The sequence below is a fragment of the Impatiens glandulifera genome, chromosome 2, assembly GCF_907164915.1.
Source record: "Impatiens glandulifera chromosome 2, dImpGla2.1, whole genome shotgun sequence".
Classification (NCBI taxonomy): Eukaryota; Viridiplantae; Streptophyta; class Magnoliopsida; order Ericales; family Balsaminaceae; genus Impatiens; species Impatiens glandulifera.
In genome coordinates, this window is record NC_061863.1 from 64,099,676 (window position 1) to 64,114,518 (window position 14,843).

Here is a 14,843-nt window from a genome sequence, read left to right on the forward strand (position 1 = left end):
GGGTTTTTAATTTCATTTTGGTTTTTTGGAGGAGTTTGTGGAGCTTGGTTTAATTGATTTTGGTTTGGTAGTTTATTTTGGTTGGTCTGAATCGAAAAAGAGCTATTTTTTTGGTAAATAATTAATGGATTAGGCAGAAGAGGGAAGAAAAGAAGATTAAGAATGATGCGTAACTTCTTATTGTTCGCGTTTTCGTTTTCTGATTGTCAAACTCTCCATGCATTTTGTTGTTACATCGTGAGTTTAAATAGAAATGTTAGAGTATAATATAATATATAACCCTCGATAGTTCTTTTTTCAAAACTATACCGGTTTTCAAGACCGGAGCTATCAACCACTTTGTAAGATATTATCACAATATTATAAATTATGATAATATCAATATTATATTATTTAGTTTCCTTATAGGTCAATTACAATGTTTATATAATCGACATAATCTTTGTAACAAAAAATAATAATTCAATACAATTTTTCTCTTTAGTTTAAGAATACGATGTTCGTATATTATGTCAATTTAATGAATTTATTTAAAAATTATAAGTTTATATAAAAAGAAAATGAATTTATTTAAAAATTATAAGTTTATATAAAAAGAAAAGGTGTTTGCTTTTAGGTCAATGAGTTGAAAGATGGACGGTGAAATACAAAGAAACTACCTCCGTGACCTATGGACGTTCTTAAATTAATCTTGTTTGGAGTTCAATTTTCTAAATTAATTTATTTTATTTATTCTCACATTAATTTAATTTATTGATCAAACTTATTTTTTTATAATTAATTATTAAATATATTATAAATTTAATAATTTATATTATATATATATTTAAATTATTATTTTTATGAATTTAATTGTATATTTTAATATATTTAAATTATTATTTTTATAAATTTAATTATTTATATTTTAATATATTAATTTAAATTATTACTTTTATAAATATAAGTTATATTTTAATATATCTGTTATATCGTAAGTTTGTAAAAAATATTCAAAATTTATATTATTTTAAAAAAATAAATTTAAAATACTTGTAAAACTTAAAAAATAAACAAATATATTAATGATATTATATATTTAATTGTGTTTATGATTATTCATGATAAAATTGGGGTGATATCGGAAAACAAATAACATCTCATCTCATTCCATTCCAATCAAGTACCGGCCAAAACGGGATAAAAAGCAGCCCGAAGATCATCTAAAACCCACGAACCCATTCTTAAACTCAAAATGCAATAAACATCATATCAAACACTAATTCATCTCCAACCCAAAAACTCATTTTCAAACTAAAAAGAATATTCTTAGAATATTATTTTCTTACAATAACTTTTTAACTTTATTAATATTATCTATATATTTATCTACTTTACATATTTAATCCTAATCTTTTTTCATTCCTTTAATAAAATTAATTATATATATCAATAATTCATATACAACTAAATAATTCAATAATATATTTAAATAAATAAATATATTATATTAAAGTTTAAGTTATAAAATATAACGTAAAAATAAAAAATAAAATAAATAAAATTTCAAATATAATACAATTTAATGATTTAATTATGTATTTAAAAAATATTATAACTTTTATCTTAAAATTAAAAATTAAAAAACCAATGAAGTGTTTCAAATAATTTATATAAACAAGTTTAATATTTAAATTATACTTCATATATTTGAAGGGCTTATTTATAAATTTATAAAAAAAATTGTCGAATGAACAGAAACTACTTGTTTAGAGATGGAGGACATTCTTATTTTGCCGGCTGCGTTTGCCGGCCCGTTAGAGCAGACAATGGGAATACGTTTGCATTTGCTGTTTCCTTGGAGATGCTTACAATTCGAATAAAACAAATGAAGGATTATAATTTATATTCATAATCAAACAACTAAAATAAATGGTAAAAAAACATTTTCAATTTTATGTGAACTAATATAATATATAATAAACTCAGAGTTGACAGTCAAACAAAAGCTGGATTAGAAAAAATAAATTGTTCAGTAAACTTTTAAATTTGTCTATTGAGATTATAGACTTATTAGAGTAAAATTTGTTTGGAAGGGATAAATAAAAAAAAAAAAAAACAAACTAGACTGCAATAATAAAATTTTTAAAAATAATAATTTAAATATTAATATTAAAAATATATAATCAAATTAAAAATAATAATTTCAATAGATATATTAAAATATAACTAATTAAATTTATACAAATTATAATATAAATTGATATATTAAAATATAAATAATCAAATTTATAAAAAATAATAATTTAAATATATATATAAATTTAGTATATATTTAATAATGAGTTATAAGATTTAAAAAAATGAAAGAAAAAAACTAAATTTAGTTTGAGAATGAATAAAAAAAATTATTATGAGAAATTAAATTTCAAACCAGGTTAATTTAAAAATTGAACCATAAATGAACACATAATGTAATTTAAGTGAAATCTTCTCTCCTTTTTTTTCTCAATTAAATTTAATCAAGTTTATTCAAATGCCTTAAAGAATTTATCAATAAATATATATATATATGATTATAATACTAGAAATAAACTAAATTTAACATTTACAAAATATTAATACTAAATAAAAGAGAAAACAATAAATACTGAGTTCCTTCTCCTTAAAAAATTTGAGTAAATTGAACAATTATTTATGTTACTTAATTCACCTTAGTCTTACCTTTATACAATGATTAAATTTATGTGCAATTTTGATTCTTTATTAGCACATAAATATGATAGAAATAAAAAATAGAGTTGTGAACGACAAAAGATTAGACAAGAAGCGAACAGTCCGTATGCTATCTACTTAGGCAAGACACATTAGAAGAGATTTAGTTACATTTACTTAAAATGAATATACTAGCTTTATACCTTTCAAACAAACTTCATTCAATGCAACACAACTAACTAAAACTATATTTTAAGATAGAGATTTGACTTTGGAGTGGGAAAGCAATTTAATACTTGTTCTAGGGTTTAACTTTCCCTATTAAGGTCAAACTGTTTGGTTTATGGTAGAGGACATGCATATATAGTATAGTATTGGTCTTTGGCTTATATGCCGGACCACACAGAGCAAACCCAAGGGTAAACTCAGCAATCCTCGCAATTAGGAAATCCAATGATCATGATTTCTTATTCAAAGAATTTAGAAACTATGTTGTAAGCTAAATCAAATAGGCATTGAAAATATATTTTTGTCGATAAACTAGACAGATATGTAAACAGATTAATTAATAGGTCTTTATTTCTTTCTAAAATTGAACAAAAGGAAGAGTTCTTACCACCGCCACCGCCGTCACTTAAATTGTTGATAATCTTAACAAAAGAGTAAATTTCAAGAAACCAGTAACAAATATCATTAGCAGTAAATTAGTGAGGGTGGTTCTTGACACCTTTAACAAAATCCAAATATATCATCACCACCATCCTAGCTCTTCTTCTCAGGATCCTCCGCATCTTTTTTCTGAATCTTTTCAAATATTAGGTTACAATCGTTAATGTTCCGTCCACCAATCAGCCCGTGCTTCCATAGCTTTATCAAAAATAATCTCCAGCACCTGCACAACCAATTCATTAACGAAGCCATATACAGATCCACATGTTCGAACCGATTCAAAAATTACTGGCATTTAGTTTCTCACGTGGATCCAAATTCAGATCCAAAAATTAAAAGAGTTTCCAAATGGGAAGTAAGTGAAACAATTGGGTATGAGTTTTCAAGATTGAAGCAGACAAAAGAGTAAATTTAAACAAATGAAGATGAAAAAGCACAAGCTACCATAGCAGTGATGGCGAATCAACAAGAGCTCGGCCATGCAGTTTTGAAAATGCTACACAAGCCCAAGGCATGTGACCGTCTGCAATTATTCTGCCAATGTGAAAATATAAACATTAGCATCAAAGAAGCCCTTATGGAACAGGTTCAATGCTTCCAATACCAATACCAGAAATATGGCTATGATAAGCAATGTAAAAGGATTACCGCTGTTTCCTCGCAAATGTGTTCCACATTAACATCATTTCTTTTTCGTCTTTGGTAACGTCCACAAACTCATTAAGCCTCTGCAACAATAAAGTGTAAATTTGTTGGAAAATAAAGATTTTACTTATGCAAATATGTTAAATACACAATCACTTTATCATATTACTAAAGTTGAAACTTATGTTCTCATTTTAAATATCTCCAGCAATTCTTTGTTTATTTGTCTAATCTGATATACAATCTTTCCAAACCCAACGGGGTAGCTCAAGTGATAAGAGTCTTGTCCCAAAGCATAAACCTTGATTCACCACATGAAATATTGTATAAAAAAACTGATTAAAAGCTTTGATTATGTGCACCTCCAGAAAATTATGTGATTCACAGTTTTAATTATTTGTACAATCAAACACAATACACATTTATGATTACCACGTATAAATTGAACGAAAGCAAAGGAATCACAAATCTATCCAGGAATAAGAATCTGTATGTGTAACATTTTTTTTGTGAAAGATAAGATGGTGAAACAAATGAACAGTGAGAATCTGCTAGCCCTTCAATTATTCAAAGCTAGGACAGCTAAGAAATCCCAAGAAATGAATCAAACAAACATACCCTTCGATCTTCAATATCCACAACATCATTGTCAACCTCATCTTCACTGTCACGATCTGCCAAAACTTCTTCCAATGCCATAGGCTGCAATTAGAAGATTACACTTTAGACAACAATTAGAGATATAACAATTTAATGCCAAGATCTTTATCCACAAAGCAGCTTTGTTCAGGAAAATATCATTATAGCCTTCATCACTGTTAAGATTTGGCCATCATTTAAGCATTGATCTGCTAATCAATATGCCATATTTCAAGTTTTTAAACTAAATAGTATCTAGGTCAGATTTGTGCTTGGAGCTCGTTTATGGTTTAATGAACCATCAAAGAAGTAGGTGCAAATAAGAAAATTGAAGCAGAACTATATTGTTTAAATAATGATCTGCTAATTCAATAGGCCATATTTCAAGTTCTTAAACTACATAGTATCTATGTTGGATTTGTGCTTGTAGCTCGTTTATGGTTCAATGAACTATCAAAGAAGTGGGTGCAAAAATGAGTAAATTGAAGCAGAACTTCAATATTAAAATATGCTAACAATGTAATTAGAAAACCCGTGGAAGAACACTTGTAATTTTACAATTTTTTAGGAAAACTACTAAAACAAATATAATCCTTTCAGAAACAATTTTAATTCATGCACAAGCAACACATATTGTACTCACGTACAAAAAGCTAGATAATTGATAGAGATTGTGAAGATTAGACAAAGGCATCTCACCTGTGCACTTTGGGAGTGGATGAATGGGCGTTTCTCCAACAAGGCACGACTGAAACGAAGAATTAAATAAAGAACTATATTCAGATCATGGAGAAGGAGAAGAATCCACTAAAAATTTTAAATGAGTTTATAGAAAACATCAAATATTAAGACAGTTATAAATGCAAGGCTTTAAGGAACAAACATTTCAACAAATGCAAAATTGGATTTCAATATATAGAAGGTAAAGCAACTGATAAGGCAATCAAATGAATAGACCTAGATCTATCACACTCTTTCAGATACAAAATAATACTTCACAAATCATTCAACTACTGCAGTTGTGTTTTACAGATAAAGTAATCCAATTTCCCTTTAAAAATTTTGAAACTCTTTAGCCACAAGAAAAATAGGGTTGTACCTAAATAATAAGCTCAACTGTGATGTGAAATATGCATGGTGACAAGGGATACAGAGATTATAGGGGGTTAACCTAAATAATCTTATCCAAAGTTACTTGAAAATAGTGATTAGATGCCTATTTTTTAAGTAACCTTGGGTAATGATATGAATTGAACCCCTTATGCTTATCTACTAGTTTAGATAATTACAGAATATATCAAATAATATTAAACTAAAGATCTGGAAATTAAAGCATATAATATTTTACCAACTCTGTCTAAATTCAAAGACTAAATTGGAATATGAACATACTTCCTTGGGTCAGAACGCGCAATAGATAACTTTTTCTTCTTTGCAAGCTGTGGCAAGGTAGTAGGTCCGAGATTGTTTCCAGCTATCGATTGGATACCTTCAGGATCTGCATGTGAGTGTGATTGAGCAATACCTTTTGACATTCCAGTGACATCAGAACTGGGTATATCACGATCCAAGAACTCTGCGATACCTAAAAATGAGAATATGTCAATTACTCTCATAAAGATATAAGTCCACGCATTAAGATCTTTCCCTATCATTCATGGAGATACAGAAGATATAGCTTATAGGGTTCCTTTCCAGAGAAGGTAGCCTTTGAATTTGTTAAGAATAGAAATTCTTCTAAAATGGATCTGAGTTGTATAAACCTCTGAAGAAAATAAATTATTTACCAAGTCACTGATAAACCATTGTTTACACAATCAATGTAAATATATTTTTCTGGACAGTTTTACAACAAGAACAGAACTTTTAGAAAAATTTACTTGAATGTGTGTACATACCATCAGCCTTGTCCTGAACTTCGTTAACTGCAGATGGGTAGTCAGAATCTATGATCAGTGGATGAACATGCTTCGAATTCTGCAGAAGATTGGTTGCTTTTCTACGCTTTAGTAGCTTTGAACTTCACAGAGAACATTCAGAAGGATCAAATTCTCAGTCAAGTCAAAATTATATTAGCACTTAGGTCATAAATTATACACGAAGAAAATGACTATACAAACTCACCAAAAGAAAAAGGCCTGTTGCTGAGGATCGACACAATCGGCAGCGACCTAAATGAAGTACATTACAAAGAAATTAATAAGATCATCTAGTTATAATCACATGTAGATCCATCATCCACTAAAAGAAGCATCATTAAACAAAATTTAAGTGGAGTATACAAAACTTCTCACAAAATGATATTCTGCAAAAGAAATGAGAAACAAACTAAAAAACACGTGCATTACAAACAAGAACAATATATATATATATATATATATATATATATATATATATATATTATAACACTTTGATATAATTTTAAACAGCTTAGTGGAATAGTTTGAATCTTTTTTTATATGAAGCTCATCTTAATAGTTTGAATCATAATTGTATTACTGATGCTGATAAATTCTATGGTTAGAATCCCTATAGCCCCTATAACAGAAAAAAAAATTCTATAATTTTTCAAGATGGAAGTAGAATCTCACCTCAGATTGCTCAACCTCAGTTTTTACAGATACATTCACAGCTTGAATCTCACCTTTGACCTATAAGATGAAGGAAGTTTGTAGTTTGCTCTCCAAAGGATAAAAGATTAAATCAAATCAAGACATTTACTAACCCAAAACTCAAAGTTGAATAGATCATGAGATGAGGATAAATGGTATCTCAAACCCTGTTAATAAACTACAAGCATTAGCCAAACTAACTTAAGATTGTGTTTATCTCAGCAGCATCAGTATAATACTTGAAAACAAAAATATGAGAACTATAGGAGCTTGTTCGATGTGGGGTTAGTTGGATTTATTCCCATATCACATCATATATCCCTTCAACAATCAATTCACTCAATTCATCAATCAAAACACCAAATTATCCCTACTTAACATACAAAATGTTATTTAGTAATTTAAGCAAAATAATCCATTTTTTCATCAAACAAGATTTGAATTCTTAATTCCAAATTTTATTCAAATAACCCCAAATCAAATGACTTCTATAGTGCAACAGTATCTTAACAAAAAAAAGTCTCTCTTTTTCCGGGTTTTCAAATTACACTAGGATGTTTTGTGCTATAAACAAGAAAAACTAAGATTTAAAACCCAATCTCTGTTTTTTCTTTTGTAAATTAATTTGGAAACTATTGGATGTTTTCTTTTTAAAATGGTCACGAAGGACAGAGCCCACGACCTTGTGGTCACAAACTATCGGAATATTAGATATATGATACTCCTAAAATTATGAGATTAAATTTGTATCAGATAGGGTGTAATAAAAGATAAATTTATATGATTGGATTTGAATAAAGTGCTACAATGTTAGGATATCCATAATAGATTATTTATATATAAATATATTCTCAATAATACAATTAAAGTTTATAATAGTAAATGATATCATAATTCACAACATTAGGTTAAGAGTTAAGGGTTAGACTTGAGGGAGAGTGTTGAATATTAGATATTATACTCCTAAAATAAAAGGATTAGGTTGATTCACATACAGTATGTGATTAGATTAAATATAATACTACTATCTTGAGTATCTTATAAATAGATTATCTATATTATGTAAGACATGTTTTCAATAATAAAATTTATCCTTGATTTATTTCTTTATAAAAATAAATATACAAAAGAAAATACTAGGGAAGAGACTATCACATTAAATTTTCTTTCCGAAAAGGTGAAGTAGATAAAATAGACAAGAAGATTTACCTTAAAACTACCACATTTGGCCAAACAGAACGGGCAAGAGGAGTCTTCTACAACTGCATTTTCAGGGAAAACATCAGATACACACCTCAAAGGCAGCTTGAAGTGACAATGTTGGCAGTAGTATAAATTCAAATGAATGATATTCTAGTCTAGACAGCTCCTGATTAACGTCATACTAACTGCTTTTAGTGATGTATACAAACAAGGATGCTAAGATTATGTAGGATCTTTTTATTTCTCGTTCATTTTCTTCTTCTAAACCCCCATTTTTTTTACATTGGATCGTGGTTTTTGGGTAAACAGCATCTCAAAGCGACTGTTCGCATATTGCAACAATTTTATGCAAACTTTAATGTTTTTAATAAAATGTCCTATTAAGAATTTAATATTTATTATTTTACACTATAACTAATATTAAATAATAAGGAATATGATAAAACATAAATTTAGATTGGGACTGGAATGTTTAATGACTATTCCCTCAGAGAAACTATTATTCAATTTATATGGCAGTTTGAAAAATAGGACATTTGAACAACAAGAATACCTTCTGTTCTCTGCAACTTATTGTTAAGGTACCTGAAGTTGAATACTACATTACCACTTCTCAACCTACAAAAAGAATTACTAAAAAATTAGAAGTATTTTATTTATTAGAGATCCATGTTAACTAATCGACCTACAAAATGTATTACCCAAAACTAATAGTATTTCATATATTACTCGAGATGAATATCAAAGACCACTTACATCACCGGGCAAACAAGCAATAAATCGAACAATAGAAAGATATATTATGATGATGCAGAACATATAAAGAGGTAGCAACAAGAGAGTTCACAGTAAGGCTTTGGCGATTTTATTTGTAATGTAAAATTTTAACTCACTTCCATATGGAATATCTTCAATCACAAGAAGGGTACTCAGAAAAACTAAACCAACTCAATTAAAAAGAGGGTGAAGCACAAATAAAAAGGTAGCATCAATATTTCTCAGTAAGGAGAAAAAACAATTGAAAATCGTTACCGGATAACACGGTACAATGAAGTATTAAGAGTACTGTCGTTTGAGTCATAAGGGGATTTGTCTTTTGCACCAACTTCTTCAGCACAAATAATATCTTCCACTTGCTTTGGAGCAGACTTCATACAATAAAATAAATTGTGATCAACAAGAAAGCACTAGTCAACTCTTAACAAGAAACACATCTTAACAAGAGCTTTGCAGAGACAAATGAAACGGTACAAACCACAGCATCAGAGTTGTCTGAGTCATAAGGGTATTTGTCTTTTGCGCCAACTTCTTCCGCACAAATAATAACTTCAATTTGCTTTGGTGCAGTCTTCATACGATAAAACAAATTGTGATCAACCAAAAAAGTATTATTACACACACAAGAAATACATGTTAACAAGAGCTTTGCAGAGACAAATGAAACGGTACAAACCTCAGCAACAGAGTTGTAAGGGGTCTGAAATGAAATAAATTTGTCCTTGTCTGTGCAACTTAACTGTAAAATATAGAAGAAAAAAAGAAACAAGTCTAGTTTAGACTTTTTTTTAAGTATATTACCTTTCTAAGAGTAAAGAAGATGATGTAAAGTAAGACACTTCAGGTTAACTTATACCTTCATAAATGAAGAGTGCATTTCAATGGAGGTCGTCATCTCCGCCTTCTCCCCTAAACTCAAGTTGGGAGACTTTTCCATGGGTATTTTGCCAAATAGGCAGCATCCTTCAATGTTTGCTGACATGTACATGGAATCAAGTAAGAAGCAGGACATTTTTGGGCAGAGAAAACAAGGAATCACAAGCTCAAGATTAATTCACCCAAAATAAATAATAATAATAATAATAATAATAAAGTAGTATTAAAAACAGTTGATATTAATATAGGTTACATATTGTAATTGGACTTTGATATTGTAATTGGGGGTTCAGAAGGCATTTTTAAGGCTCATATAGGCTAGATCCACTGTCATCCATGCGACATAACATGCCTCCAAAATGTACATCAAACATCCGTTACTCGCAAGAATCAATTTCATGCTTCATATATCTACCTTCTTTACTAAAATGTAACCTGAATAACAACTTACATGGACAATGTGATGCATCTGTACAATACTTTGTCAGATCAATAGCATTAATTGATTCTCCTAATTGAGCTGCATTAAAGGGGACAAAAAAAATTATTACAAAGAAGAGAAGAATCATTGGAAGTCCATCATTTGTCACCATATAAGTGTTACAGCATACCAAAGCTGACAAACAGAATAAAAAGAGAACCAGATTTAATCTCCCCCTCCAACTTGTTAATGTCTGGAAAGGTAAACTTTGTTTCAGCTCCAGTTGAAGTAGTTAGGATATCTGCTCGACTAAAGCGATAAACTGCAGAATACTGTATGAACATAATATTAGGATGAAAAACAAAACACTCGTCCCAATCAACAAGCCTTTCAAAAGTATTTAGACAGACATTTGTATGAACATAAAATGGATAGTAAACAAAGAAGGATAATGTTTCCAGAAAAGCAGAACGACAAAATAGATTAGCAGAGAACTAGAGAAACATACAGTATCTGTAACTCCAAAGTCAGCAACTGGCTTAGCCAACATTATGCAAATAGGGAAAAGATTTTGATGTTGAAATCCATTGATCAGAGTCCCTGAAACAGAAACTGGTATCTGGACCCTGCAGTTAAAAAAGAAACCAGAAGTGTTGTCAATCTGAAAACTTCAAAACATATAATGTTAAAAATTGTCCCAGATATTATGGAAAAAATGTTCTAGTGATGGTCAGTTCATAACTTGGCCTAGAAGGTTTTAGAGAAATATACTGTTGATCAAAACAGGCAAACTTGCATTTAATACTCCAATACACAGTATGATAAATTATTCTGATTTTTTTCCCAGATAGCAAGATGTCAAATTAAGTAAATTATAGAATTTTATGAACCTCGATTTCATGAAGACAATATATAGACGGGCCTTTCTCATAAGGTACAATAACATCGAAATTAGGAAAGACCCAACTAAATCTGCTTGAAAAAGAACAATAAAAGATTATCTGCAGTGAAGAAGCATATTCTCATTAATTATCTGGAAATCTCAGTAATGCACTTTCCCAGTTTCACCTGGGATTCTCAGACTACGAAACAAAGATCAACCATTTAGTAAGTTACAATCTTGAACTATTCTGGTTGATTAGATTCAGAGGAACAGTACATCTCTCAAGATCTTTTTAGTAGTGAAAGGAAGCAGGGTCTTAAGATATGATTAAGAAGCCTTAAAGTAGCTGTTGAAACAGAAGGACAAGGAGCTATGCTCTATTCAACAAATTCTTTAGACAAATTGGAAAATTGGTAAGAATGGAAAGCATTACAAGTTGTTGAACGTTCAACATGCAAATATCTATTATGTCAAACTACAGGGATTTTAAAAGTATGTAAAGCCTATTTAAGTGCATTAAAAACAAAAACATTGAAGGATGATACCTCCTTTTTTTTTTTTCCTGTACTTTGTACCGTAGGCATCTCTGGAGAAATGATGGCTACACAAGGACAGACCATTACTGATTAGGTGGGAAAAATGGAACAATATGTTGCAAGAATGAATATTATAGGGGATAAAAATCTGGATGTCAGAGTAAAAATATTGTAAATCCAAGAACATAGTTTTAATGTAAGAGATACATTGCATGAGCACCTATTAACTAGTATTACATTTCTTATAGCACGTCGTTGAAGAATATTGTAGAGCTCTACAGGCTTGCAATAAAGTTTAAGGCTTTCTTCAGCTGCAATTTCCTCTTCCTCGGACAAATGTAGGATACAACCTTGGCGGCACATTTGATCTGCACATCTAGAATAGCCGCAATTGCAAACAGAAATGATGTGAGTTAGTGGAAGCTCTTATTTCCAATAACATTACAGAGAAACAGCATATTCACCATATGCGTCATATATAGAAAAGGAATAGTTATTCCATTCTAGCCGTTTTTGATTAATTATCATATCCACATAGACATCCCCCCCAAAAGCTTGTGAAAAAACAAGAATTACAGTCGGTCCAAGAATATGGAAACAAATCCACATGTGCAACACTTTGAACTAGCGACTTGAACAGTAACATGACTAAGGGTGAGAAAGTACATACGTGATTTCACGATCCACGAGAGGTATGCCAGGCATGCTTGTCAGATGATATCAGACGACGCAGCTTTTGGACAATTCTATGTTAGTTTAACAGACCTGCATGAAATGATATCCATTGTTACAAACAAAAATTTAAAGGGAAATAAAATGGACCAAGATACAAACATAACTATTTTAATGTACTTATTAAAGTGATGCCAATAAGGAAAATGACTAGGGGTATTTCAATAGCTCTCAAAATTCCTTTTTTATAGTAAACATTCCATTCCATTCCATCCCATACTAAAATACTTTTCACCCCCCAAGGCCTCCATACTAACACTGTTGAAAACTCATTATAGTAAGTACAGGTTCCCATGGAGCCAAAATTGGTCAACGCCAACAAACATCACTTAAAACTTTTGCCAACCCTAAATGGATTCTACTTTTGCAAATTTATATGCACACAACACTGCTGTGAATTATCAGAAAACAAGATTTCTATAAGCTATCATCTCCAACAGGCAACTTCTCAACTAGAAAGTCATCATTCTTCAAGAACGAGAGTAAGGACTAAGGAAAGATGAATCTGAATATTTAGAATCTATGTTGATATGTTAAAACACGCAATACAGTACGTAGATAAAGCTTTCTCCGTGTAGGATAAAAGTTCTGATCAAATCTAGTATCACCTCTATACACTTATAATACAAGTGTCTGTCCACCGATCATATGCGTCTCAGCAGATGAAAATATCAGCTCTATTCAAAGATGATAATGATAAGCATAAACTATAATGAGGGCTGAACTGAATTGAATTGAATTGAAAAACAAAAAATGTTACCAGATTAAGGTTGATACGGCGCAGATATAGGGTGGGGGTGATTTCCTACGGTGGGTGGGTCCGTAAACCTATCTGTAAACAATTGGTAAGTTCTTCTTATACTTGGAAACCTAAGGCATTAGCTGAAACAGCAGCAGCTGATTAGCTCAAGATCAGGGTTTTTTTTTCGCGTCAGCATTAAGTAATCGGGCCCCCGTTTCGAAAGTTTAAAGGGCCTCCAATTAATAAAGATGATCCGTCCAACAGGATGGAGTCAGTATTCTTCGAATACGCCGTGCGCATAACTGTCCTTGAGGGCATTAAACCCAAAAGTGCGCGCATGCCATGGCTTCGTAGTTGTGATCCCGGCGGCAGGCTTTCATGCCGCGGTGAGCAAAACGAAAGAGTCTCCAGTGGTGGCTCCTCCTCGTCGTCTTCGGACATTTATTGATCTTGAATCCGATCATCCTGAATTCTTCCGACTCGTTTATAAGGCTCGTGCGTATAACAAGTAATCTGAAACTTCATAAAAATCATTAGCAGAATGCCCAGACAGAGCTCATCTTTACATATAGCGGTCTCTAGCTCGATAATAGAGAATTCAGGTATTGGTTATGAAATGATCATCGGACTGAAATGGGTTATCCAATTATCATATACCATTGACAGCTGAGAGGAGGATTATAATGATCAGCCAGCCATTGCTAGCAGCTCTATAGACTGTAATAGTCTCTCTCTCTATATGTTTTTGTGTGTGCATGTGTGTGAGAGAGAGATATCAAGGAGGGTGAAGCAACAATGGAAGAAGAAAAGAGTTTTATTGGACTTTTATATATATATATGGGCTTTTAGAAAATATTTTATTACTTTTGAATTAAATATATATTTTATAATTTATTTTTCTTTTTTTTTATGCATGCATAAGTTGGGAGTGGGAAATTTAATTAAATTACCCTCATAAACCTTTTTTTTTTTTTAAATGAGCAAAACTTTACAAAAATAATCATTTCGGACAGAAATAAAAAGTATATCTTTAATATTTTTTCCATTTTTTTTCATTTATTTCTTCTCCTTTTCTTTTTGGTCTTCTCCCCTTATCTCTAAACCCTAAGCACTACGACGAACGACGACGTACACTGGTATACTTCCGTGTTCAACAAGGATGGCGACATACATTGGTATACTTCCGTTCAGCAAATATGACGACATACACTATACACTAGTATATTGGTATACTTCCGTTCTGAAATATATAGTTGTTTGTTTATTTTCTGATAGCATTGTTCCTTTTTATACACCCATAAGTGATCATGTCACACGAGAGTATCAAAATATGTTTCTTGTTTCTCGAAAGTTGGTCGCGTTACGATTGCGGCATGGAATGAGAAGAGACGGCACTATCGCCGATAAGTGTATT

At 30.6% G+C, this 14,843-nt stretch overlaps 1 protein-coding gene across 1 annotated transcript; it reads right to left on the reverse strand.

Moving 5' to 3' along the window:
• Positions 1–3,247: 3,247 nt before the first annotated feature.
• Positions 3,248–13,605, reverse strand: LOC124925203 (polycomb group protein EMBRYONIC FLOWER 2-like). Its single transcript, XM_047465174.1, has 23 exons — positions 13,448–13,605; positions 12,626–12,720; positions 12,193–12,331; positions 11,965–12,020; positions 11,045–11,162; positions 10,727–10,868; positions 10,567–10,635; positions 10,096–10,289; positions 9,916–9,978; positions 9,718–9,810; positions 9,495–9,610; positions 9,016–9,080; positions 8,469–8,521; positions 7,373–7,426; positions 7,239–7,298; positions 6,772–6,818; positions 6,546–6,667; positions 6,040–6,232; positions 5,347–5,395; positions 4,627–4,710; positions 4,012–4,091; positions 3,808–3,897; positions 3,248–3,586 (listed from the first exon to the last, which is right to left on the reverse strand). Exons 2-23 carry the CDS (start codon positions 12,658–12,660, stop codon positions 3,457–3,459), a joined length of 2,052 nt encoding a protein of 683 aa, XP_047321130.1. The 5' UTR covers positions 12,661–12,720; positions 13,448–13,605; the 3' UTR covers positions 3,248–3,456.
• Between the last annotated feature and the right edge of the window lie 1,238 nt (positions 13,606–14,843).

What these genes read in the sequence shown, in the direction of transcription:
- LOC124925203 (XM_047465174.1), bottom strand. Translation starts at nt 12,660, where the DNA reads ATGCCTGGCATACCTCTCGTGGATCGTGAAATCAC. An exon ending in AACGACGTGCTATAAGAAAT is followed by an intron (nt 12,021 to 12,192) that starts GTAATACTAGTT and finishes GTCCTTGTGTAG; the next exon opens with CCATCATTTCTCCAGAGATG. An exon ending in GCGCGTTCTGACCCAAGGAA is followed by an intron (nt 5,396 to 6,039) that starts GTATGTTCATAT and finishes TCTTCGTTTCAG; the next exon opens with TCGTGCCTTGTTGGAGAAAC.